At 47.2% G+C, this 26,796-nt stretch overlaps 1 protein-coding gene and 1 long non-coding RNA gene across 6 annotated transcripts in view; one reads left to right on the forward strand and one right to left on the reverse strand.

Annotated features, from left to right (window-relative positions):
* FOXN3 (forkhead box N3) overlaps positions 1 to 26,796 on the forward strand; it is a 459,903-nt gene that overhangs the window by 193,129 nt on the left and 239,978 nt on the right. For 4 of the 5 annotated variants that reach the window (XM_032179275.3, XM_058429470.1, XM_058429471.1 and 1 more), the window contains exon 3: positions 14,247 to 14,803. In XM_032179275.3, coding sequence (XP_032035166.1) covers positions 14,261 to 14,803 — 543 coding nt within the window. In that variant the 5' untranslated portion in view covers positions 14,247 to 14,260. Of the gene's footprint in view, positions 1 to 9,663; positions 9,782 to 14,246; positions 14,804 to 26,796 lie in introns of those variants that run through there. The other variant, XM_032179272.2, reaches the window with a different exon arrangement.
* LOC131381479 (uncharacterized) lies at positions 15,042 to 26,791 on the reverse strand. The gene is made up of 3 exons (XR_009210247.1): positions 26,618 to 26,791; positions 20,562 to 20,640; positions 15,042 to 17,476 (listed from the first exon to the last, which is right to left on the reverse strand). It is a non-coding gene; the product is annotated as an uncharacterized LOC131381479 (long non-coding RNA).

A 26,796-nucleotide genomic window follows, 5' to 3' on the forward strand; every position in this document is an offset into this window, starting at 1 on the left:
CATTCCCAGCTGAGGGTGAACAAAGTGATGTTTTGCCCGCTTGTTTCGGCTTTCCAAGTGTCCTTTTTGTGGTCTGTTTAGTACCACATTTTTTGCATTTTTGTTCATTTTGCTGTTTAAAACAGAGCCCAAGCACTGCTGAAGTGCTATCTAGTGTTTCTAAATGCAGGAAGGCTGTGATGTGCCTTATGGATAAAATGTGTATTAGATAAGCGTCATTCTGGCATAGTTCATTGTGAATGAACAATAATATATATTCAAAAAGCTTCTTAAATGGAAACACAGATAAAATAAATATCAATAAAATTATGATGTGATAATATATCAGTAAAATTATGTTTTGATTGGTTGATGAAAGTGTTGTAAGTGGAGGCTCACAGGAACCTAACCTCATATTTCCCCTAGGAGCAATGATTCAGGATTTGTTAATTCAGTGTTTGTGGCACTTTATAGAACACAACTACTATGAATAGAAATAATCAGCTGTAGGCTGGGCACGGTGGCTCACACCTATAATCCCAGCACTTTGGGAGGCCAAGGTGGGTAGGACACCTGACGTCCGGAGTTCGAGACCAGCCTGGCCAACATGGTCAATCCCGTGTCTATTAAAAAAAAAAATTAGCCGGGCATGGTGGCACAAGCCTGTAATCCCAGCTACTCAGGTGGCTGAGGCAGGAGAATCACTTGAACCCAGGAGGCAGAGGTTGCAGTGAGCCGAGATTGAGCCACTGCACTCCAGCCTGGGCAACAGAGCAGGACTCTGTCTCAAAAACAAAACAAAACAGGCCGGGCGCAGTGGCTCACGCCTGTAAGCCCAGCACTTTGGGAGGCCAAGGTGGGTGGATCACGAGGTCAGGAGTTCAAGACCAGCCTGGCCAACATGGTGAAACCCTGTCTCTACTGAAAATACAAAAAATAGCTGGGTATGGTGGCATGTGCCTGTAATCCCAGCTACTTGGGAGGCTGAGGCAGGACAATTGCTTGAACCGGGACCCAGCAGGCAGAGGTAGCAGTGAGCCAAGATTGCGCCACTGCACTCCAGCCTGGGCTACAGAGTGACACTCTGTCTCAAAAAAAAAAAAACAAAAAAAAACAAAAAAAAAAAACCACACACAACAAAATAAGTCAGCTGTAGATAAAATGAGTTCAAGAACTCAGAGAGGTGATCTCCTCTTGTGTCAGATAAGCATCACGAATATCCCTGGGGCAGGAGAAGCATTAGTAGCTCTGGTCATTGGGGTAACTCAGCTGGGCACAGATTTTCTATCAGATCTGAAAAATAAAAATAACTTGTAACCACATTTAGTGGCATGATCACGGCTTACTGTAGCCTCAACCTTCAGGGCTCAAGTGAACCTCCTACCTTAGCCTCCTGAGTAGCTGGGACTATAGGCACATGCTACCATGCCTGCCTAATTTTTCTATTTTTTTGGTAGAGTCATAAGTCTCCCTATGTTGTCAGGCTGGTCTCGAACTTCTAGGCTCAAGCAATCCCCAGCCTCAACCTCCCAAAGTGTTAAGATTATAGGTGTGAGCCACCACACCTGCCTTCTCCCACAAATTCTTAATTCAAGAGTATTTTGAACTCTTGAATCTTGGAGCCTACATAAGAGTTTGTAGAGAAAGTTTGATATTCAAAACCTATAAACCAAAAGACTTCCCACGGCCAGACAATAGACCTCATAACACAGGATATAATGTTTGTTGTACTTAGCAATTCTCCTGTTTGCTCAGAGCACCAGGCTTTTCAGAAGGGGATCGTTTTGTCCCTCCTGATTGAAAAGATCACAAAATGCTTTAATTTTGTGAAATGCTTTGCCAACATACTCATTTTCCCCTAAACTCTTACTTTATGAAATGTTTGCAAATTGTTTCACACGTACAGTCTCTGAGAATGTGAAAATGATTCAGAAAAGGGAAAGCCTCACTTAAAACTACTGGAAAATGCAAATGAAAGGGAACAAAGGGAACATGGCCCCACTGTGCCCCATAGAATGTAATAATATGCCTCTAGCCTCTTATTTCGGCAGTTTCCCAGTTTTTGTGATTTTAAACAACGTCCCAGCAAAATCCTCCTAAATTCATTGTTGCTTCCTTCAGTTAATTTATTCAATACATATTGTCTTCTGCCAGGCATAAATGCCAGGTGTGCACTGCGGAATCTAATAGGCTGGAGTCCTGCTTTCCTGGGATTTATTGCCTCTTCCCAGTAGTCAGTCTGGTGGGGAAGTTAACTCTCTTATTATAGGATCTCCCAAGGATAAATTCCTACAAGTTGGAAATTTAGGATCAGTGGCTGTCCATGCGCACTGAAATTTTAATTCGTTTTGCGACTGTCCTCTTGAAAAGTTATACCACTTCCCACTAGTGCCTTCAACCAACATTGGCATGGTTAGTTAAGTCTCTGCCATTCTGATAGATGAAATGAGACATCACAATTGCTTTAATTTGCATTTCTTTGATTTTTACAGTTTGAGCATCTTTTCATGGGGATAGTCTCACTTTTGTTCCTCTTTTTGTGAATTTGCCCCTTTTCTTATTAGAGTGATAATTTTTTTCTCATTGAGTTGCAAGATTTATAAATTAAAAATATTAACCCTGTTTCATCTGCATGGCCAACATTTCCTCATTTGTTTTTAAATTTTATTTATGATCCCTGATTTTACACACAATTCTAAATAGGTATGCAGTCTGTCAAGATTTTCACTTTGATTTGTTGGCTTAACAAAAATAGTGTTCACTAAGTGCCAGAGCCCTGTTTTATGTTCCTTACAAAGATTAATTTATTTAATCTTCACAACAGTCCTATGAAGTGAAAACTAGGTAGGTAGATAGAAGTTAAGAACCTTGACTAAGGTTAACCTGCTAGTAAGTGGTTAAGGTCAGAGTATGAACCTAGTCTGTGTCTAACCACTGTGTCTCCCCACTACTGGTCTTGGTATTAGACTCTGTGTGTGTGTTTGCTTATTTGTGGTTGCTTTATAAATGCTCATAGACCTACTCCTCCCTGAGGGCAGGTGCCATGTCTTCTGTTTCTCCTGGCCTCTTCCCAGTCCCCTCCACTCTTGACTGGGCATAGAAGAGCTAGATGCTTACTTGTTGACAGAATTAATTGAGTAAATCTGGATTCTAGATCATCGGCTCACACTTGCGATTATGCTCAAAGAGGAGTTGACAGGTTCTATATTTCCATTTTGCCTCCAGCAGGCGGCTTGACAAGCTCAGGTTTGGCGAGGGCACCTGAGCTGATGAACTTCACCCTATCAGTTCAGCTGTACTTTCCCTCACCACACACCCCCCCTCCCTCTTAAAGTAAACCTGGCTCCATTCCCTGCTGGAGAAATTCTAATAAGCCCTTTCCCAGGCTCCACCCTTCAGAATCTGTCAAGTAAACAGCAAGAAGGCACAAAAGGAAAATCCCAAGAGACGGTGACCAGAAAGTTCAAATGATGTTTGACCGAGACTTTACACACACCAAGATGTTAAGGGTCTTCCAGCCGAAGGGCGCTGTCTCTTTTCCACAGCGGGAAAGTGAAGAGTTTTTCTACTCTTACAAACAGCGTTCCCAGACCTTATCTCAAAGAGACTCTTAGTCAACCCATGATTAAGGACTTATCTTTGAACATAATCTCCCCCTCTCTTCTCATATTCAATCATTTGACAAATCCTCTTGGTTCTTCCTTTGAAGACTGTCTTGCGTTCATTTGTTCCAGTCTCACTGACTCTTCTCTGATTCACTGGGTCTCGAAGTGGGTCCACAGACCAGCAGCCTCACCTGGGAGCTTGTGAGAGATTCAGATCCTCAGGCTCAGCCCACACCTCCCCAACCAGAAACTCCGGGGGTGGGGCCTGCAGTTTGTGTTTTAACAAGCCCTTCAGGTAATTCCAATGCATACTCAAGTTTGAGAACCACTGCTCCAATGGACGCCCTCCCCAACCCCCTTATAACATTATAAATGTAATGGGCCAGGTGTGGTGGCTTATGCCTGTAATTCCAGCACTTTGGGAGGCCGAAGCAGGAAGATTGCTTGAGACCAGGAGTTTGAGACCAGCCTGGGCAAAATAGCGAGACCCCGTCTCTACACAAAATCATCCTGGCATGGTGGCATGCGCCTGTAGTCCTGGCTACTTGGAGGCTGAGGAAGGAGGATTGTTTGAGTCTAGGAGTTCGAGGCTGCAGTGAGTTATGATTGCACCACTGTGCTCCAGCTTGGATGACAGAGCCAGACTCTGTCAAATAAATTAATGTATATATGTATGTATATATGTAATGGGTGTTTATTGTAGACCATTTGAAAAATATTGGGGCCCGGCGCAGTGGCTCGCGCCTGTAATCCCAGCACCTTGGGAGGCTGAGGTGGGCAGATCACCTGAGGTTGGGTGCTCGAGACCAGCCTGACCAACATGGAGAAACCCCGTCTCTACTAAAAAAATACAAAAATTAGCCGTGCGTGGTGGTGCATGCCTGTAATCCCAGCTACTTGGGAGGCTGAAGCAGGAGAATTGCTTGAACCTGGGAGGCAGAGGCTGCAGTGAGCCAAGATCGTGCCACTGCACTCCAGCCTGACCAATAAAAGCAAAACTTTGTCTCAAAAAAAAAAAAAAAAAAATCTTTCCCTGGGTGGAAACACCGTAAACCAATTGCCCACACGGACAATTGCACGATTTCACATGAATTCTCAGCAATATGTTTGGCCGGGTGTGGTGGCTCACACCTGTAATCCCAGCACTTTGGGAGGCCAAGGCGGGCAGATCAGCTGAGGTCAGGAGTTTGAGACCAGCCTGACCAACATGGAGAAACCCCGTCTCTACTAAAAATATGAAATTAGCCAGGTGTGGTGATGCATGCCTGTAATCCCAGCTACTCGGGAGGCTGGGGCAGGAGAATCACTTGGACCTGGGAGGTGGAGGTTGCGGTGAGCCGAGATTGTGCCATTGCACTCCAGCCTGGGCAACAAGAGCAAAACTTTTTTTTTTTTTTTTTTTTTTGAGATGGAGTCTTTCTCTGTCCTCTAGGCTGGAGTGCAGTGGTGTGATCTCAGCTCACCGCAACCTCCACCTCCTGGGTTCACGCCATTCTCCTGCCTCAGCCTCCCGAGTAGCTGGGACTACAGGCGCCCGCCAACATGCCCGGCTAATTTTTTGTATTTTTAGTAGAGACGGGGTTTCACCGTGTTAGCCAGGATGGTCTTGATCTCCTGACCTCGTGATCTGCCCGCCTCGGCCTCCCAAAGTGCTGGGATTACAGGCTTGAGCCACCGCGCCCGGCCAAGAGCAAAACTCTTGTCTCAAAAAAAAAAAAAAAAAAAAAAAAAATGGACAAGTATGAAAGAAGCACACAAAAAAGAAGTATCCCATAACTCTAACATTCAGAAGGAACCACTATTTTAGCCTTTTTTTCCCCAATTTTTTTTTTTTTAAAGTCTTCTGTTTTGTATGAATTACTGCAATGATTTCTGAGTTGTTCTGCTAGTTTTTGATCTTCCAGTTTCTCCCTTCCTCTCCCGAAATTCATCTTGGAACCACCATCCCCATTTATCTTTTTCTTTTTTAATTCATATCTCTGATAGTACAACTTCTGGGCTCAAAAATATTCAGTGAGCCACCTTTGCCCTCTGACCTTAACACATATAAATTGCTCACCGTGCTATTCAAGGAGTTTGGTGATATGATGCTTGCACTCTTACCCACTAATCTGTATGCTCTGTAGGGACAAAGACCGTCTATCTGGCAGCTAACACAATGCCATGCACTTGGTAGGCACTCAGCAAATATTTGTTCAGTGAATGAGCTCCTCTTCTACTACAATCACGTCAGATTTGATAATTCTGTGCCATCGACTTCTCTTGGAACAGCAGTTTGTAAGCAGAATCATCCCCTTGTGCTTTCTCAAAATGCACATATCCAGGCACCATCCTAGAAGACTCTAGTTGGTTAGGTGTGGCTTCTGGATGGTTCTGATGGGCATCCCCAGGTGAGAGGCTCAGGTCAAGAACACCCCTTCCCCATTTCCACAGGTTAAACACCATCCCACCTTTATTAGATATCCCACTTCCAAAGTCATCTCCCCTCCCTTTCCCAGATGTTTCACCATGTCCCTTGTCTCAGCTGTTAGCAGTAGGGAGGGGTGGGGGGCCATGCGCGGAGGGGAGTCATGTGACTCAGGCTAGGCCAATCGCACTATTTCCCTGAGTAGTTAAACTATGTCATGGAAGGCTTGAGGCAGTTCAAAGGTGGAGGGTGCTAAAAGTCAGAAGGCCTCAGGGCTTGCTGCTGGCAGCCCTGTGTGGTCATCATTGAGCAGAGGAAGCCAACCTGCAAGGTAGAGAGTGGAGTCGACCTGTAGAGGGAAGCAGGAAAGGAATATGGTTCCGTGCAGCCCAGCAGTGTGTGCCTGCCCAGCCTCCCTGTGTTTCCTCTCAGGTATCCTTTGTACTGGAGTCTCTTTGCAGGATCCCTCCCCAGGAGACTGTCTTTCCAGGCCTGCCTCGGACTTTTCCCATTTTGGGCAGTCTCTCAGGTCTTCCCGACTGCACCTGCCCACCTACTCAGTTGTACTGCCTCAAGGGGGGCAAGGTATATCGGGTTTTATACTTAACTATTCCATAAATAGCCATGCTGCTTTAATAACCAATAGAGTGTGTGTGTAGGGGGATTAACGTTCTTGACCAGAGAAACATTTAGCAAAAGAATGCACAAAACATCAAGGGAGGGGCGCTCTTCTCCTTGGAGGAGGAACTGAGGCCCCATGCTGATGGGGGTAGATAAGCCTGGAATTGAGGACTTCCAGCTCCCAGATACTTATGTACTCTCCAGCCCATGCCCAGATGGTGCTGCAGAATGGTCCCATCAAGTCCTCAATCAGGAAATAAGTGTTTCTCAAAGTGATTTCTAGGGCACATATACGATTCAGCTGTTAAATGTGTTTGTAAAACAGTGTAGACAAGACAATGGTTTAGACAATTCAGCTTGCTTATTTGTGACTTCTCAGGATCTAACACGTAAGGGTCCTTTCTGAAAGTTCATGAGGGGAATTGTGAATGGGGTTGTTCCTAAACAAATTTGGCCCCTGCACCCTAGGTCAGGAAGCAAGTCCCAGAGCTGAGGTTCTATGGAATTAGAAGGTAGAAAAGGCCACATTAAGCCCTCCTTTGGCTTTCAGCATTTTTTCCCCCATTTCAGATAGACAGACAGACAGACATGTGTCCCCTGCTGTCCACATCAGGCAGGGCTGGTCCACCACTTCCTCTTCAGGGTGACGCCTTCTCACATCTCTTGCTGCAACTGTAATGGGAGAGAGAAATTAAGAAATATGTATGAGAATGCAAGAAGCAAAAACACACATGGAATGACATATTCCATGTAGAATCACCTTTGGCTCACATCCCCTCTTTTTGAACTCTGAGAAAGCAGGAGGGGCCTGGGGTGGGTGAAAATAAGGTGCCACCTCTATATAAAGAGATTTCTGGCTATTGTGTGAGTGTAGTTGGGGGACTTGGGGGGGGTGGGGGCTGGGGATGGAAGAGGAAGATGTAAGGGGGCGATTTCATCCTCTCTAGGCCAGCAAGGGCTTGGACAAAGGTCTCTGGCCTTGGTTCCTCTGGCGGAGAATAAGCACCCTCAACTGACATGCTGATGGAGGGGCAGGCCCTGCATTAAGCGGGAGCTACAGGAGAGTAGGGTACACATTGTCTCATCCTGGCTTTGTTACCACTTCTAACCCTGAGAATCTCTGGCGTGAGACTTAAGAGATCATCTGACTTGTCTCTGCCACCTTGTGCCTTTTGCTTAGTGACTTTGGGTAGGTCGCATCAAGTGCTCTGTAATCAAAGGGGTGGGGCTGGATGACCTCAGGCTACCCCTGGGCTTCCACCTCGGAATTGTCTCCTGATGGGGAGATGCCACACTACTTGGAAGTAGTAAGGTCTCCGGTGAGTCTGAAAGGCACATCTTTGCTGAAGACTTGTCCCCTGCCCTCTTGAACCTTTGTGAGGGGGAATAACTCTCAGATGGGGGGGTCTATTTTTTGAGATAGAAAAAATTTTCAGAAGCCTAACTGGTGTTTCCTTTAGTCCCTCCTTTTGGCTAGGTTTAAAAGTACTGCGTGCTAGAAAGCTTTCTCCAGGTCTACTCGCTGTTTTTTTTTTTTTTTGAGACAGAGTCTCGCTGTGTCGCCCAGGCTGGAGTGCAGTGGCGCAATCTCAGCTCACTGCAAGCTCCGCCTCCCGGGTTCACGCCATTCTCCTGCCTCAGCCTCTCCGAGTAGCTGGGACTACAGGCGCCCGCCACCACGCCCGGCTAATTTTTTGTATTTTTAGTAGAGATGGGGTTTCACCGTGGTCTCGACCTCCTGACCTCGTGATCCGCCCGCCTCGGCCTCCCAAAGTGCTAGGATTACAAGCGTGAGCCACCGCGCCCGGCCACTCGCTGTTTTTTCTGTAGTTTTAAGACCGTTCACGATGTCCTCTCCACTGGCTCAGGAGGGGGTGGCAGGAAGGGTGCCCTGGGCTTCTCCTCTGTAGAGGAACCAACCGATTTGGCTACCTGGGAGTAACGTGCAATCACATTTTTATTTTTGTCACCACCAGGGTGTCCTGTTGGACTCTCTCCTCTCATCGTCTCCCAAGGCGGCTGGTTGGTGTGGCTTTAGCAGTGGGTGCTATTATTTGGAGATGCCTACAGACTTAAGTGGTGGCTGCACCATTTCGCAGGATGGCTTGCGAATTGTCAGTCTGGTTCCTGAGAGCTCAAACTGAGATGGAAATGAGACCTGTTTTCGCTCTAGGCCGGCCAGGGCGTTCCGCACAACCCACTTGACAGGCTCCACTGGCATGGCCTTTAGGATGTGCCTCTTGTCTTGTAATGGCCACCGGCCCTCCCTCGGGAGACACGCGGCCACCTGGGTGGGACGCTGCGGTGCTTACCTCCGGGACCCGAGGTGGTCGCTGGGAGAGGGCTCGGAAGGCCCTGGGGGTCCTATCAGGACGCAGCACTGGGGAGACGTGGAATCTCCTCTTCTCACCCCCACAAGCCTCGCCCGCATCGTAATTCTTTTTATTTTTACTTTCGAGCCATGTAAGGCATGCAGATGGGGTAGGAGCGTTCCCGCGACACGTTGCCAGCAGCGCAGCGCCGGCCCGCTCGTGTGGCCGGAGCCCGGGGAGGGGACAGGGCACGCGCTGCCTGCCCCACCTGCCCCACCGCCCACGGTCGCGGCCGCCCCGGGTCGCGGGACTCGCGCCGGTCACCCCCGCCCCACGGGGCCCATGAGGCGAGGCCGCGCGGCCCAGCCCCGGCCTCGGCCCTGGCTGAGTCCTGGGGCGCGCGGGGGGCGCGGGGCAGGGTCCGCCCCGGCGGGTCCGTGCCCCGCGCCCCAGGCCGCTGGCGGCCAGGCCCACGTTTTCCCTTTCTCCGGCTCCCTCCGCCCTCCGCTCTGTCCCTCCCTCCGCCCTCCTCCCTCCCCGCGCTTCCCCTCCTCCTGCCTGGTCATGTGTCGCCTTTTTTTGTTTGCAGTGGAAACAATTTCTCGCCGCTCGGCGCGCCCCGGCCCGACGCGCCGCGGCGGAGGCGAGCGGGAGGCGGGACGGGGCGGGGAGAGCGGCGGGGCCGGCGGGAGGACGCGCGGCGCGCCCGGCGGACGCCGCAGGTCCCACTCGCCGCGCCGCGCCCGCGCGTCCTTAGCGGGGCCACCGAGCGATGCCCGCCGGGCGCCCGCGAAAGTTTGTCGGCTCCTGCTGAAGGGCAGCGGCGCCCCCGCACCCCCGTGCCCCGCTCCGGCCAGGTGAGTTTGAGCCCCGCTCCTGCCCGCTCCCGCGTGTGCTCGGGGGGCACCCGGGGCGGGAGGCGCGTCCGAGACGGTCCTGGAGACTACCTCGCCGCTCTCGGAAGACGAGCGACCCCGCAGGTCCTGGGGGGAGGGTCGGGTGGGGGGCCTGGGAGCCCCCGAGCCGGGAAGTTGCCGGGTCCGAAGAGTTTCCTGCCCCGACGTGCGTGCTGCTTCCCGGTGCCTCGGTTTCCGAAAAGACGCCCGCAAGGAACAGAGTTGGTATTGTCTGCGGAGGACGGGGTCCCCGCCGTTCCGGGCCAGGGAGGGGGTTCCGATCAAGTGGAGACCCCAAGATGAGAAACAGGCTCCTAACAAAGATCCCCCTCGGCCAAACTGTGCAGACTTGGCACAGGCAACGAACGTCTCTGGAGACCCCCGAGGCCCGACCCCCCTCATCCCGGCCCTCTTTGAAACCCTCCTTGGGCCCTGGATAAGTTAGGGGACGGCGGGCTTTTATTGATTTGTTTTCGAGGCTCGCCGCGGTGCGGCCAATAAAAGGTTTATGACATCTGACCGGCAGTGAAGGTATGCGAGCTCCCAATTGCCCTGTATACGGGGAGAAGAGCAGTTTCCCCCGTTGCCCAGCAACGCCGCTGATTGACGCGGGATGCAGCCAATCGCCACTCCCGCAGGTCCCCTTGAAATGTTTTTGACAAGTACAGTAGACGAGAGTGAAGCTCGTGCGTGCGCGCGCGCGCGTGCTGGGTTGGGGGGGTGACCCGACCCCCCAAACTCGCGACTGCTCCGCTCTGGGAGAATTTCTTAACTTTTTAAAGTTCGCATCGAACATCTGTTCAGAGCTGGGCCAGTAATGTCTTTGTCAGTTATTTGGAGACCTTCTGTTTACCAGGCGAGAAACTAAGCTTTCTTGCCGCATTTTCTCCGTTAAAAAATAAAAAGGGTAACAAAACACAGCAAGTCATAAAAAAGACAAAAGAGAGAGAGAGAGTGTGTGTGTGTGTGTAGAGAAAAGTTGTAAGGAGGTCACCAGTGAATAACTATTTGCGTATCTGGTGGAGCAGCCTTGTTGGCAGCAGATTAAAAATGTTTGCTTAACTGCAACTCACATGATCCAGATTCTTTTTTTTCCCTCTGAAACAGAGGGAAAAAAAGATTTGGCGAAATCTGTAGTTAGCGTATAATAATGGAAAACTCCTCGGCTGTGGTTTCTGGGAACTGTTTTTTTTTTTTTGGTTGTTGTTTTGTTTTGTTTTTACATGGAACTGTAGTGATCAGCAGCTCTTCACCCTGTTGGTATAAAATGCGGGATTTATAGGGATGCAGTGAGCGGTTGGAGAGTACGGGGTCCCAGCACAAAGCGCACACATGATCCAAGGGTACTGAACTCCCATAACCCTCTCTTCGTGACAATGCCACTTTTTCTTCTAAAACCATATTGCTGGCAGTGTTTGTTTAAAACAAAAGGAAACATGGAGAATAGCGTGTTAGTTCCTCTGGGAAGCTACTGACAAATAAGCAAATTAAAAAGAAAGAGAGCAGCATGTTGTCATAGCAACAGTGCAATTAAATTACTTTACTGTCAGCCATGATATAATTTTCCTGTTTGGAAGCTCAGGAGACATAAAACTTTCATTTAGAGCTAAAGTTGACTTCAGTGCCTGGGTAGTTCTCTTTTATACTCTACCGTGGGCATATGCTGGTCATCAGAAAATTTTCTTATGGGATCTGAGGAAACTTTAAGAAAGACAAGTGGTGCTATAATTCGTTCATAAAGAAGTTAAAAGCAGGATCAGACCAGACTCTCTTGTATCCCCAAGCCAAAAGATGCTAGCTTGTTTTTTTGTCTGAAATGTGTCAGGGTAACCTCCTTATTTGACAGAAAGAAATATTCCCTGTGAGTGAACCCGAGACGTCTGGAGCATCCTGCCTGGTCTGTACTGCAATGCCTCATGAAGTTTTCTCTCCTTAAGAGTTGGGCATCTTGGCCAGGCACGGTGGCTCACGCCTGTAATCCCATCACTTTGGGAGGCCGAGGCGGGTGGATCATGAGATCAAGAGATTGAGACCATCCCGGCCAACATGGTAAAATTCACCCCGTCTTACTAAAAATACAAAAATTAGCCAGTCATGGTGGCACAGGCCTGTAGTCCCAGCTACTTGGGAGGCTGAGGCAGGAGAATCGCTTGAACCTGGGAGGCAGAGGTTGCAGTGAGCAGAGATTGTGCCACTGCACTCCAGCCTGGGCAACAGAGTGAGACTCTGTCTCAAAACAAAACAAAACAAAACAAAACAAAACAACCGGTTGGGCCTTTCACCACAGCTCCCCCTTAGGCCTTGCGTCTAGCAGATTCTACCTTTTGGAAGAGGGAAGATACTATAATTCACCGGCCCCCTTGGCTGGTTGGTTAGTGCCCAGGATTATGATTATGCCTTCTAGAATTCCCTAATAGAGCTTGCCCAGCTGAAGTGGCAGTTGTGGTGTTAATGAACATTTAAGATATATAGAAGGATCATGTCTTTGCCTTTTTTATTTTATTTATTTATTTTTTTGAGACAGGGTCTCCCTCTGTTGCCCAGGCTGGAGTGCAGTGAGCCTCAACCCTCTGGGCTCAAGTGATCCTCCCACCTCAGCCTCCAAAGTAGCTGGGACTACAGGCACACACCACACACCCAGTGAATTTTTGTATTTTTTTTTGGTGGAGATGGCGTTTTACCATGTTGGACAGGCTGGTCTTGAACTTCTGAGCTCAAGGGATCCTCCTGCCTCAGACTCCCAAAGTGGTGGGATTACAAGCATGAGCTACCATGCCTGGCCTATGTCTTTGCTTTTAAATATGTTCATTCATCCCTCCTCGTCCTCCTCCTCCACCATCCCTCCTCCTCCTCCTCCCCCTCCTGCTTCTTCCTCCTTCCTCCCCTTGCTCTGCCCTGCCCTGCCCTTCCCTTGCCCTCCCCTCCCCTCCTCTCCCCTCCCTTCCTTTCCCTTTCCCTTCTCTTTCCCTTCCTTTCTTCTTTCCCTTCCCTTTTTCTTTCCCTTCCTTCCCTTCCCTTCTCCCTTCCCTTCCCTTCTCCCTTCCCTTCCCTCTTCTCCCTTCCCTTCCCTTCTCCCTTCCCTTCCCTTCTCCCTTCCCCCTTCCCTTCCCTTCTCCCTTCCCTTCCCATCATCCTTCCCTTCCCTTCTTCCTTCCCTTCCTTTCTCCCTTCCCTTCCCTTCTCCCTTCCTTTCCCCCTTCTCTTCCGCTCCCTTCTGTTCTCTTCCCCCTTCTATTCCCTTCCCTTCCCTTCCCTTCTTCCTTCCCTTCTTGAAAACTATTGAGACAGGATCTTGGTCTGTTGCTCAGGCTGGAGTGCAGTGGTACAGTCATGGCCCACTGCAGCCTCAGCTTCTTGGGTTCAAGCAGTCCTCCCACCCAGCCTCCCAAGTAGCTGGGACTACAGGCACATGCCACCATGCTCGGCTAATTTTTGTATTTTTCATAGAGATGGGGTTTTGCCATGTTGCCCAGGCTGGTCTCGAACCCCTGGGCTCAAGTGATCCTCCTGCCTCAGCCTCCCTGCTACAAAGTGGTGAGATTATAGCCATGTGCTACCATGCCCAGCCTGTTCATTTGTTTTCTAGGTAGATGCTTGATTTTCTTACTGGTTGTTTGTGGGCGGAATTAAAACCTAATACTCTTAAACCAAGCATATTGTTTTAGCGCTACAGAGAGTAGGAGACCTTTTTGGTTATCTTTACTGTTCTTTCTGTGTTGCGTCGGGTTCTGGAGGGTTGAACATGCTTTGTGTCTGTAGGGGTCATTCCGTTTGTAAACGTACCACCTTTTCGTTTTCTTTTCTCATCAGATGTTATTTTACTCTGTGTTCGAGGTCATTGATAAAAATGGGGATGGTGGTGGGTTGGGGTGGAGGGATAGAATTCTATGGCATGTTTTGTTGAATTGAATTGAATTTGCTGTCTTGAAACTGGCAGTTGCTCTCTTGACTTTTTACCAGTTCTAATTTCAGTTAATGGCTTATCTTACATTCCCATGTATTCTGTGTGGTACCTGAAGTTACTTGCTTTTCTTCTGTTCTGGAAGAAAAAGTAATTCACAATAAAATTTAACGTACTTTAAAACTGGTCTCCTAGTCTCAAGCAATCGTCCCACCTCAGCCTCCCAAAGTGCTGGGATTACAGGCGTGAACCACCGTGCCTGGCCGCTGTTATTGGTCTTATTTTATTTAAGGGGCATCAGGTCACCTTGCTATATGAAGGCGGGCTGATTTGTCTCATCAGCCTGTCTCTCTGTGGTCGAATTGTGGGATTGTGTTGCTTAGTGTGGGAGTCACAAGGTGGTATTCCTGTGTAGCAGGGGTTCCATAGAGGCGGCAGTGGGAGGCAACAGAATCAGAGGGGTACAGTCTGCCTTTCTGTTTTGGACCTCACCAGCTCATCATTTCTTTGTGATGTCTTTACTAGGAGCCTTCACGTAAATGGGTCCAGTCATGCCTCCCAGTAAGAAGCCAGAAAGCTCAGGAATTAGTGTCTCCAGTGGACTGAGTCAGTGTTACCGGGGCAGCAGTTTCTCCAAGGCCCTTCAGGAAGACGATGACCTCGACTTTTCTCTGCCTGACATCCGATTAGAAGAGGGGGCCATGGAAGATGAAGAGCTGACCAACCTGAACTGGCTGCACGAGAGCAAGAACTTGCTGAAGAGCTTTGGGGAGTCGGTCCTCAGGAGTGTCAGCCCCGTCCAGGACCTGGACGATGACACCCCCCCGTCCCCTGCCCACTCTGACATGCCCTACGATGCCAGGCAGAACCCCAACTGCAAACCCCCTTACTCCTTCAGCTGCCTCATATTTATGGCTATCGAGGACTCTCCAACCAAGCGCCTGCCAGTGAAGGATATCTACAACTGGATCTTGGAACATTTTCCGTATTTTGCAAATGCACCTACTGGGTGGAAAAACTCAGTGAGACACAATTTGTCATTGAATAAGTGTTTTAAGAAAGTGGACAAAGAGAGGAGTCAGGTAAGCCTCTGTGTCTGGAACCCAAGGTTTTTTTTTTTTTTTTTAATTTAAAATTTTTCTCTATTAAAAATGAATTTCTATTCACCACATTGAAGTAGCAGTTGTAAGTGGGTTTTATTCTATTTAATTCATTTAGATAATTTTAAAGAATTTCCTTTCCCTAAGCCTATTAGTTATGTACTGTTTATGAGCATTGGTACTATTTGAGGGTTTCCCACTGACAGGGTTTCCATAAAGATAAAACGGTGGTTTGCAGAATTGATTAGTTCTCAGTTATCATCCCTCAGTGTGGATGGGTCACTTTGGTTTTAGAGCCTTAACAAAGGTCAGTATTCCAAGGACAGCCATTAACCGTGAAGTATATGTATTTCAGAAAAACTGCCACCGTGGGCTAGAGAAAAATGGTGTTTCTTTTTTTCCCTGAATATGAACTAGGAGAAGGGAAATTTCTCCAGTGTTCTGGAATAAGTGGACGGGGATGAACATTGGGAAGAGTCTTGTGATGAACATTGGGTAGAGACTTGAGTATACTTATGCTCCAAGACTAAACAGACATGAGTTGCCCAGGCGACTGTCATGAAATCTGGTGTCTGTATAAGTGACAACTTTGAAATTCCCAGCTCAGAGTGAGGGTCCCATTTGAGACTGACTTTAAAAAAGTTTAATATTGACTTTAAAGCGGAGGTCCCCAATGTTTTTGGCACTAGGGACCCATTTTGTGGAGAGCCAAGGGGGATGGTTTTGGTATGAAACTGTTCTACTTCAGATCATCAGTCATTAGATTCTCATAAGAAGCATGCAACCTAGATCTGTTGCATACACAGTTCACAGTAGGGTTTGTGCTCCTGTGAGAATCTAATGCCACCGCTGATCTGACAGGAGGTGGAGCTCAGGTGACAGTGCTCACTTCCTGCTGTGCAGCCCAGTTCCTAACAGGCCACTGATTGGTACACAGCCCTGGGTTGGGGACTCCTGCTTTAAAGCCATAGTTTGTACTTCATGGTCAGTGAAAAGAAGACAGTTTTAATAATTTGCTTTCTTTTTCTTTCTTTTTTCTTGTTCTTTTTTTTTTTTTTTTGAGACCAGGGTCTTGCTCTGTCACCCAGGCTGGAGTGCAATGGTGTGATCACTGCCCACTGCAGCTTTGACCTCCTGGGCTCGAGTGATCCTTCCATCTCAGCCTTCGAACGAGCTGGGAGCACAGGTGTGTGCCACTACACCCTGCTAATTTTTATACTTTTTGTAGAGATGGTGTCTCACCATGCTGCCCAGGCTGGTCTCAAACTTCGGGGCTCAAGTGATTCAGCCACCTCGGCCTCCCAAAGTGCTGGGATTACAGGCATGAGCCACCACGCCTGGCCTATTTTTGTTTTAAGGAACATAATAGTTTTAGTAGAAATTGGGCAACTGTTAAGAAGTGGAAAACAAAACTGTGATCTGACTTTGAGTGCTGAAAAGTAATGCAGCCTCAGTTAAGATAAATTGCCAGAGAAAGTTCCCTCCACTAAGTTTTCACGTGATTGTTTTCCCGCTTTGTGTGTTGTGTTAATAATGCTGCTGTGTGCAGCTGGGGTTCTGGTTCTCCCTCTTTTTGAAGTTCAGGTTTGAGCGCAGGACCACTGTTGTGTGGGGTCAGTGGCTGTGCGGGGCTGGGGCCTTTAATTTCTTTCTCTCTGGCAACATGTCACCATTTCAAGTAGAATCTTGAGCCTGAGAATATTCTCCTTGTCTTTGGCAAGGGACAGTATGAATCAGGAAGTGGGCTAGCCATATTGCTCCTTGCTCAAATGGACGTGTTTGTGTGCAAATGCTCTTCAATCGGTTTCTGTTTGAGATGGGGGGGTGGTGGGGACGCAGGGCTTGGGGAGGGGTGTTGCCTGGGAGGAAAGATGTGGGCACTAAGGAGAGATTTACTTTGATCACTGGTGCAAATGATGCCTGGGTCGAGCGTGCAGATCTGAATATTCATAAGTTTCTGGGCCCCTCCTCCCCAGGTCCTTATTTTTGTGTAGCTGTAACCATCAAAGTATGCCCCTTTAATCAGGGAGAGGAATTTCCATGACCATGAAGCTCTTTCTCTTTCCCTTCGTATCTCAGGTTGAGCATTTGGAGAGCCACCTCTGGACTTGGCTTTTTTTGAGTGCTTTAAGATTATTCTTTGAGCTTGGAGGACATTCATTGCTCCTCTGTAAAGAACCAAGTCTGTGGTTTTAAAGCTTCTGTATAGGTGGGTCTTTGTGGCAAGAAAGGGAAAGTCTTCAAAAGCAATTCCAGACTGAGAACGTGGAAAAGAAAGTGCTGCTCAGGTCCCCCAAAGCCACATGGCAGTGATAAAGCAACAAACAGGGCGTTTAGTTTGGTGTAAAATGAGTCTGCAAGTTCCTGCATGCCTGAATCTTCGTGTTTGACATAATGCCGGTGCACATAAAAGTAATTTAGCAAATGCACACTCTGAAATGTTAGAAAAGACCAACGCCAAAGCGTGCAGCAAGACTTGGGAGCATTATTCATCAGTCAGCCTTGGGAGTGACAAGTGGGTGTTGGATGCCCTGTGTTGAGGCACACCGGGAGGAGCTGTTCTCCCCCCATGCGACCCCCCCCCCCACCGGTGGATTCTGAGAGTCATGTTTTCCAGGGGTGAAGGTTGTCAATCCGGATAAATTCATGTATCACCTGTTGAAAGAGAATGGTTTTAAAGACTTGAGATTATTAATGTTATGAAACATTCAGTTCTGGCTTCCCAGCCATCCTGACCTGTATTGACATGTTTCTGATCAAATGCCAGTCAGTTTTGTGGTTGGGATTTTGTTCCCAGCATTTGTGATTCTATGAGAACAAAGCAAGAGGTGTGAGTTTTTCCACTTTTCTCCTCTTTCTTGGGTTCCCCCAGGCCAGCTGCTGGCTGCTGTGAGAGATGCAGGCTCCCAGGTATGCTCAGGTACACCCAGGTCCTTCCAGGGCATTGACCTGGCCCAGTCATTTGGGGTTTGCTACTATGGCATTCTCCCTGATACTCTGCCCAGTGAAAGCTCCTTTAGCTCTATGGGTAAACTTGTTTTTTCCTGTGAGATTTTATTTGGCGGGAGCTCCCACACTGAAGTTGCCTTCAACACAGTGACTAAATGCACCTGAATGTTGGTGAGAAATACCTTAAATTGAACGGGAACATTGAAACCATGCAAGTTGTATGCAGTGAATTAGCTATTCCACTTTTAATTTTCTTCTGAAAGTGAAGAATACTGTTAGGCTTGACGTAGCAGTGAAAATGTGGAATCCTGTGTGATCCCTGTCCCTGAGGGCTTGGAACACATACCCTGCTGGACAACTGTTTGGCTGGGATGTTGGGGAGGGAACATACTAGATTACATCACAGTCACCTGTGGCACTTAAAAAACAATTCCCAGCCGGGCACGGTGACTCACACCTGTAATCCCAGCACTTTGGGAGGCCAAGGCGGGAGGATTGCTTGAGTGCAGGAGTTTGAGACCAGCCTGGGCAACATGGTGAAACCCTGTGTCTACAAAAAATACAAAAATAATTGGCTGAGCATGATGGCATACTCCTGTAGTCCCAGCTACTTGGGAGGCTGAGATGGAAGGATGGCGTGAGCCCGAGAGGTGGAGGTTGCAGTGAGCCGAGATACAGCCTAGGTGACAGAGCCAGACCCTATCTCAAAAAAAAAAAAAAAAAAAAATTCCCATTTTCTTTGGCCCCTTTCTGGAGATTGTGATTCATTAGGTGTGAGGTGGGTTGGGGAAAATTGGTAGTTCTACTAAGCTTCCTAGGTGTTTCCAGCATGGAGCCAGGTTTGAGAATCCCTGAACTAGGTGCCCTCTTGAGGTCTTTCCAGTTGCTGAGATTTCATCAAGAGCATGTTCTCATGAATGAGTCAGTCAAGGCAAAAGAGACAGCTTGGCTTTCGTTTTATCTCTTAAAGGACTTCAAAAGATAAGAGTTTTATTTTTATGTTTGAATCACGGAAATTTTCAAACATACACAGAACTAGAATAGTGTAATGAGTTGATAAACCCCCATAACACACATCCCGATTCAGTAGTTGACAAAGGTTTGTCACACTTATTTATTCTTTTTTGTTGTCGCTATTTCTGAAGTTTTTTTTTTTGATTTTTTGTTTTGAGACAGGGTTTCACTCTGTTGACCAGGCTGGAGTGCAGTGGCGTAATCATAGCTCACTGCAGCCTCGGACTCCCAGGCTCAAGCCTTAGCCTTAGCCTCCGAAGGTGGGACTACAAGTACATACCACCATGCCTGGCTAATTTTTTTGTGTGTGTGTATTTTTCATAGAAACGGGGTTTCGCCATGTTGCCCTGGCTGGTCCCAAATTCCTGGCCTCAAGCAATCCTCCTGCCTCAGCCTCCCAAAGTGCTGTGGATTATAGGCATGAGTCACTGCACCCAGCCTTGCTGAAGTACTTTGAAGCAAATGACATTTACAATTCAGACATTTCAGTATACATAAGAATAATTGACAATTTCTTACATAACAACCATGCTAAAGTCCCCCCTAACAAAATGAACAATTATTTGGTGTTGCCTAATACCAGGTCTATATTCAGATATCCCTGTTTACAAAATGTTTGTTTGAATTGGGTTCCAAATGTGGTTCCTGCAGTTCCTTTTGTGATGTTTCCTGTCCGTGTCAGTCTACAGCACTCCTATGCCCTCTTTCCTTTTTCATTCCCTTCCCTGTTAAAAGAGACCCATGGCTTACACTATAGAGTACTTGCATTCTGTTTACTTCCTTGTGATTTCATGTAACTTGCTTCTCTCTCTCCATTTCCTGTCAAATGGAAGGAAGTACGAACGTCTGGGTCACATTCTGGATATATCACTTCCAGAAGCCTGGTCATCCCCCTCTTGGGGAAGCTGAGATTGAGCCGTGGGTTCACATGAGGTCACTGTTCCCTACTCTATAAAGTTCCTCATTAGTTTTTTTTTTTTTTTTTTTTTTTTTTTCATTTCGTCTATGGATGATCTGTGCCTAAATCAATTAAGGTAGAGTTTTAATGTCTGGGATTAAGTTTTACACTCCCTAAATACAGGTCTTACTTAGGAGTGTAAGATTAGCATGTACTAACCTCTCTGAGTACTTGTAAATGAGAAGTAGAATGCAGTTATTTTTTTCCAGATTGGATTATAAGGTATGTGTATATTTCTATTTCTGTGCCTTTTTTTTTTAACCTTTCCTCTTGCTACTTGAACAAAAAACATTGTCATCAAAGGGTTTATAAAGGAAACACTGTACAAAAGTATGTTTATTATATCCAGAGCTGAGTGCTTTAAATACAATTTTAGCTTATAAATATAGGCATGCTTGCTTTGTGCTTTCCATATGCAGTATCTGATTTCTTCCTCACTAAACCCTATGAAGTAGGTCCTGTTATTTTCTTTCTTAAAATAGATGATGAGTTAAGCTCTGAGTGGTTAAGTAACTTGCTAGAAGTTGCACAGCTAGTAAGTGCAGAACGTACTAGGAACCTAATTGGAAGGAACCTAATTCCTTCCAACTCTTTTTTTAAAAAATTATTTCTTTAATTTATTTTTGAGACAGGGTCTCTCTGTCACACAGGCTGGAGTACACTGGCATGATCATAGCTCACTGCACCCTTGAACTCCTGGGCTCAAGTGATCCTCCTGCCTCAGCCTCCCAAGTAGCTGAGAATACAGGTGCATGCCACCACATCCAGCTAATTTTAAGATTTTTTTTTTTTGGTAAGGCTGGGCATTATGGCTCATACCTGTAATTCCAGCACTTTGGGAGGCCGAGGCGGGCAAATGACTTGAGCCCAGCCAAGGCAACATGATGAAACTGCATCTCTGCAAAAGATAAAAAAAATTAGCTGGGCATTGTGGCACGCACCTGTAGTCCGGCTACTCAGGAAGCTGAGTTGGGAAGATGGCTTGGTGACAGAGCTAGATCCTGTCTCCAAAAATAATATATTTTTAGTAAAGATGGGGTCTTGCCATGTCGCCCAGGCTGGTCTTGAACTCCTGTCCTCAAGCAATCCTCCCAGTTGTAAGCCACCATGCTTGGCCCGATTCCCTCCAATTCTGAAGGGCATGTGCTTACCCCTGGTGCTTGCCTAGGCCTTCTCAGTATAGCAGACATTTTAGATGATCTCTCTGTGCTTCCTTTAAATATCCTATGAATATGGGTTATAGGGGATTGAAATAACCCACATAAACCCAGAATTAACTCTGGGGGCACATGATAGAGAAAGGCAAATACAGAGTATATTTTTGTATTGTTGAGATGGGGCTCAGTTGTCAGCACATGTAAAGTTCTTGCGTCTGCACAGAGCACACAACTGCCTGCTCAGCTTCTGGTTTCCAGGCTCCATCCTGAGCCCCCTGCCTCATAGGACCCCTTCAGTGGCATCAGAGCCAAGTGCAGAAGCTTTTCTCCCTGAATGTACACTGTTGATACAAATTGTCCCTCTAATTTGCTGTTCTCTTCATGTTTGCTCTCAGTAGATGAGATTCTTTTTCAAAGGCAGCTTTGAAAATGAGGTTGCACCCAGGTGTGGTGGCTCACGTCTGTAATCCCACACTTTGGGAGGCCAAGACGGGGGCATCATTTGAGGCCAGGAGTTCAAGACCAGCCTGGCCATCATGGTGAAACCCTGTCTATACTAAAAATACAAAAAGTAGCCGGGCCTGGTGGCGGGCGCCTGTTATCCCAGCTACTCAGGAGGCTGAGGCAGGAGAATTGCTTGAACCCGGGAGGCGGAGGTTGCAGTGAGTGAAGATCACGCCCCTACACTCCAGCCTGAGCAACAGAGTGAGACTCTGTCTCAAAAAGAAAAACAACAACAAAAAAACTGAGGTTGCACCTCTATGTGTCAGCACCCCACATGAGCAGTTGCTTCTAGTTTTCTCTTCTTGGTGTTGTGAATGCAGAATCAAGAGCATTTCCCCTTCCCGTGACACCAGTCAACTTATCTGTCTCATTGATGGTCCTTTTAGGAGGAAGAGATGACTTATTATTTTTTTGGATAAATAATGCTCCTTGGAAGACAGTGTGGTCTGGTCCGGATGTGTAAATTCCTAAGAACTAGTATAATGTAGGGTGGGGTGGAACGTGTAATTTCGTAATGTGTGTGAGACTCCTCTGTGGTCTCTGGGTGAAGTGACAATCCTCTTCATCCTCGACCTGGGGCTGCCTTGCCCAGCGTCGGAAATGGCTCTGCCTGAAGACAGCCTCCTTCTCACCGGTGCCTACTGCCAGGCGGGCTGCTTTCTGCTGTCTGTGCTATAGGCTGTGTCACCTCAGAAGGTTGAGAGTTTACCAGGGTCTCTGAGGGGCCAGAAATAAAAATACTCCCTCGTCACAGGCCCTGGAATAGGAAGCCATTCATACCAGCATCCTCTGTGCTCCCAAGAAAGTGCCCCTCCCTGACCCATCCTGCCGATTTTTTTTTTTTTTTTTTTTTTTGAGACAGAGTCTCGCTCTGTCACCCAGGCTGGAGTGCAGTGGTGCAATCTCGGCTCACTGCAACCTCTGTCTCCCTGGGTTCAAGCGATTCTCCTGCTTCAGCCTCCTGAATAGCTGGGATTACAGGCGCGTGCCACCACGCCCAGCTAATTTTTGTATTTTTAGTAGAGACGGGGTGTTGGTCAGGCTGATCTCAAACTCCTGACCTTGTGATCTGCCTGCCTTGGCCTCCCAAAGTGCTGAGATTACAGCCGTGAGCCACCGTGCCCAGCCCCATCCTGCCGATTTGTTCCTTCCAGACTGTTCATTCCTACTTCTTCCAGTCATCAGGTGTCTTGGGTGGGGGCATATTTCCGTTGTCTTGCTCTGGCAAACTTTTCATTTGTCTGCTCATTCATTCATTTATTCAACAAACTTCCTAAACTACCTACTATGCTAAGTGCTAAAAGAATACAGAATTGAAAGTACCATGGCCACTGCCTGTAAGGCACTCATGGTCCAGTGAGCCCTCCCCTCAGAGTCTCCCTCTCGCTAGCGGAACTTCTCTAGCAGAAGCTCTTACTGCACTGCTGTATGGCCCTTTGTATTCTCTGTTTTCTGTCTCACATCGTTGCTTTTGTGGCCCTTCACGGATACACTACCTTTCTATTCCTCACAGTGACTTGGCCAGGAAGATGCCATTAACCTGGATAGGGGTCTGTCTGAGGCTGCTGGGAAAGCTTCTGGGCCCTAGGGCCCTATCAATGTATCTGTCCAGTATCTCCCCCTGTTTCCTGTTGAGAAAATGTTGCACTCTGTTTGGTAGGGCTTTGTGGCACCTGGATAGGTCTACCAGATACTTCATTGATGTACTGCCTGTATATCCAACCAGCAAGAAATGGTTTTCAGAACCTTCCCCGTTGGGCTGGGATTTCCCTTTGAAATCATTTTGGCTGCAGGATAATTCTCTGCAGTAAATAACATAGGAAGTTGGCACTCTGACCTCCTATTTGAAAGTTGTGAGTTTAGGCTGGGTGTGGTGGCTCACGCCTGTAATCCTAGCACTTTGGGAAGCCGAGGTGGGGTGGATCACTTTGAGCCCAGGAGTTCGAGACCAGCCTAGGCAACATGGTGAAACCCTGTCTCTACAAAAAATACAGAGATTAATTGGGCGTGGTGGCATGCGCCTGTAGTCCCAGCTACTCTCCTGAGGCTGGAGAATCGCTTAAACCCGGGAGGTGGAGGATACGGTGAGCCATGATCGCACCACTGCATTCCAGCCTGGGTGACAGAGTGAGACCACGTCTCCAACAACAACAAAAAGTTAAAAAAAAAAAAAGTGTGATTTGATTCTTGCTTTTTGTACTCTTAGTAGTTTACATTCCAGGGAAGCAGGAAACATAATGCAAAATAAAAAAGAATAAGTTACCGTAAGTACTGGAAGTGTGCTGATCAGTGTGAGATTGGTATCATTCAAAGTTAGGCTGGCTTCCCTTTCCCAAAGAGGGGCACTGGGTAAGCTAAAAGACAGTGATGGGCGAGTTTTGAATATTCCTTATGTTCACTTGAATAAGCTGTTACAAAGCATTCTTTGGGTGTAGGAATGAGCATTAGACCTCCAAGGATGGATTGATCAGAAGGAGGCTTGAGTGTTTATTGTAGAAAACCAATTAACAATGATTTAAACAAGCTAGGGGCATATTTCTCCATTACATGAAAGAAGTCTTGAGGAGCTAGACAGAGACGCACATTCCCTCTTCTCTGCTGTTCTTAGGGCATTGCGGATTTCCATGCTCAGTCTTCTCATGGTCCAAGATGGCATCAGCTAGCTTGTTCCCATTTTAGGAAGCAAGAAGCAGAGTGCAGGGAAGGACAGGAAGGAGTCTTGCTGACTTCTGGTTTTAAGGGGCTTTTCCAGAAACCCCACCCTCTGCTTTGATCTTATTGGCTAGAGCCTGGTCACATGACTCCTAGCTGCAAGGAAGGCTGGGAAATGGACTCTTTTGCCTGATCCATTGGAACCCCAAATTAAATGTTGATTCTGTTGCCAAGCAAACTTGGAACTTTCTGCCACAAAGGTCTGGATGTTTAGGAGACAAATGTTACTGGACCCCAGGGATGTGTTGGAACAGCATCAGAGGAAAGGACAGAGAGAGATGGTGGCTGGAATGTTATGTAAGTAAGAATAGGGACTTGTTGGAGGAGCTAGGATGCTAAATGGAAAACTTTAAATTGCATTGGTAACTTAAGTAAAGCAGAGATGCTGACCCATTTTTTAAACATTCCAAATAACCAAGGTTTTGCTTTAAGATATTCTGGTCAAATTGCATTTAATGTCATCAAAAGCGATAGCTTGATTGAGGTGAAGATGTAGTCTGTGCCAAGGATGATAAGAAGAAAAGCAAGGAAATAGATGGTTGAAGATAGTAGCGTGAAGTCGTTCTTTTAGTAATAACTTGATGGATTGCTATGTAAGATTACAGACAGTTCCATGAACAGGATGAAGTCTTTGATTTGTGTATGTGTGTGTATGTGCTTGTTTGAGTACCTTTGCTTGTGAACTCAGCAGGAGACAGTAAATACAGGCAGAGAGGCTATACGCTTCCCAGGGGAAAAAGCTCTCCAATTACCCTTCCTTTTCTTCCTTTGGTCTTCACAGGGTTTGTGGGATTTCCCTCTGGGCCCCATGGGGTCGAGTTCAGTGTCTTCTTTCTATTTATTGGGTTCTGTGAAGTGCCTCATAGAAGGCTGTGACTGTCCTCCTCGAGGGACAGGACTGATAAGTGATTTAACTAATGTCATTAGACAGAAAACACCCACCTAGCAGAACATGTGTACATGCTTTGTTTTTAGAAGGCCACATCATGTGAGCGCTGACTCTGATCTTGGCTATAGTAGAGGGGGAAGAAAAGTCCCGAATCTCCAGGAATCAAGGTACAGGGAGCCTGGCACAGAGGTAAGGCATAGCATCACAGTAGGTACTCCTGGAATACTGCACTGTGTGCTGAATTCCTTCGAGGCTTGTAAAGTTGAGAACTGGTGTTTGCAGCTGTGGTTCTGAGGTCTTACAGAATACCTGTTGTTGTCGTTGCTGTTGAGTCATCCAGGCTGGAGTGCAATGGCACGATCTCAGCTCACTGCAACCTCTGCCTCCTGGGTTCAAGCGATTCTTCTGCCTCAGCCTCCTGAGTAGCTGGGATTACAGGCTCACGCCACCATGCCCAGCTAGTTTTTCTATTTTTAGTGAAAACGGGGTTTCCCCACGTTGGCCAGGCTGGTCTTGAACTCCTGACCTCAGGTGATCCGCCCGCCCCAACCTCCCAAAGTGCTGGGATTACAGGCATGAGCCATTATATCTGGCCCCTAGTTTGCAAAGTAAAAATTGGACTCTGTATTTATGAAAATAAGTGGCTTCAGTCATTTTAGAAGCATTTTCAGCAGTGGTTCATTCATGCTACCCTTGTTTGTGGAGTGCCAGGCACTGTTTTGGGTGCTGAGGATACAGTGGTGACCCCTGGCGGGTCCCTGGCTGCTCTCCTAGACCTTCCATAGGGTAGCAGTGAGGGTAGGGGAGGAGGAGGAGGCAAGTGGTAAATAGTAGTTCCCTCCATGGACACGGTAGGTAATGCACCAGATTGTGTTACATGCAATGAAGATATAAAACAAGATAATGTACTAAGGGAGGAGGGTGGGATGGTGGGAGGCTTCTCAGAGGATCTGACCAGGCCATGCCTTGAATGGCAAGAGGGATGCAGCCATGCAAAGATCTGAACAGAGAGAACAGCAAGTGCAAAGGCCCTGAGGTGGCAATGGCTCAAAATGTCCAAGGAACAGAAAGAAGGCTAGCAGTTAGTGTATTAGAAAGGGGAGAATGTTATGTCTAAAAGGACAGGAGGGGGAACTACTTCTCTGGGGCTTGTTCCAGTGGTGCAAGAGAGAGATGGTGGGAGTGATGCTAGCTTGAGCCAGGGTCGGGGGTTGCAGATGAACATGTGTGGGCAAATTTGGGTTGGGAAATTGGATGGGCGTTAGTGCCAACATTCTCTTTTGACCATGTTAAATTTGAGATGGTTTGCGGACATCTAAGTGGAGCTGTCAGGAAGTTTCCTATATGAGTTTCAAGCTCTGTAGAGACATTCGGGTGGAGGTATAAATCTGAAACACAGTGCATAGGTGTTGGAAAATAAAGAGATTTCTGGATTACCTCTCAATCAAAAAGAGTGAAATCAAACCTCTATTTCAGTTCTTACATGAAATTGTATTTCCATTAGTGTTTGACTAGGAAATTCATTTTGGGGTATATTCAGCATGGGAAATAAAAACAAAAGAGGTTTACATTTAGAAGGAGACCCTCTCAGAATTATTTCAACAATAACTTACCTCTAGTTGCTGGCTGTAGTTTTGCAGGCAGAAGAGAACAAACCTTTACTTTTGTACCAAGAGTGCAACTTCTAAATGTGCTTGGGGCAGCCACATCTCTGATATCAGGAGAGAAATGTACTCCAGTAAACATCTTACTTAGCAAAGCCCCCTAACCCATGGCTTCTGTGAGTTCTCTG

This window comes from Hylobates moloch, unplaced genomic scaffold (assembly GCF_009828535.3).
Source record: "Hylobates moloch isolate HMO894 unplaced genomic scaffold, HMol_V3 SCAFFOLD_16, whole genome shotgun sequence".
NCBI classification, from domain to species: domain Eukaryota; kingdom Metazoa; phylum Chordata; class Mammalia; order Primates; family Hylobatidae; genus Hylobates; species Hylobates moloch.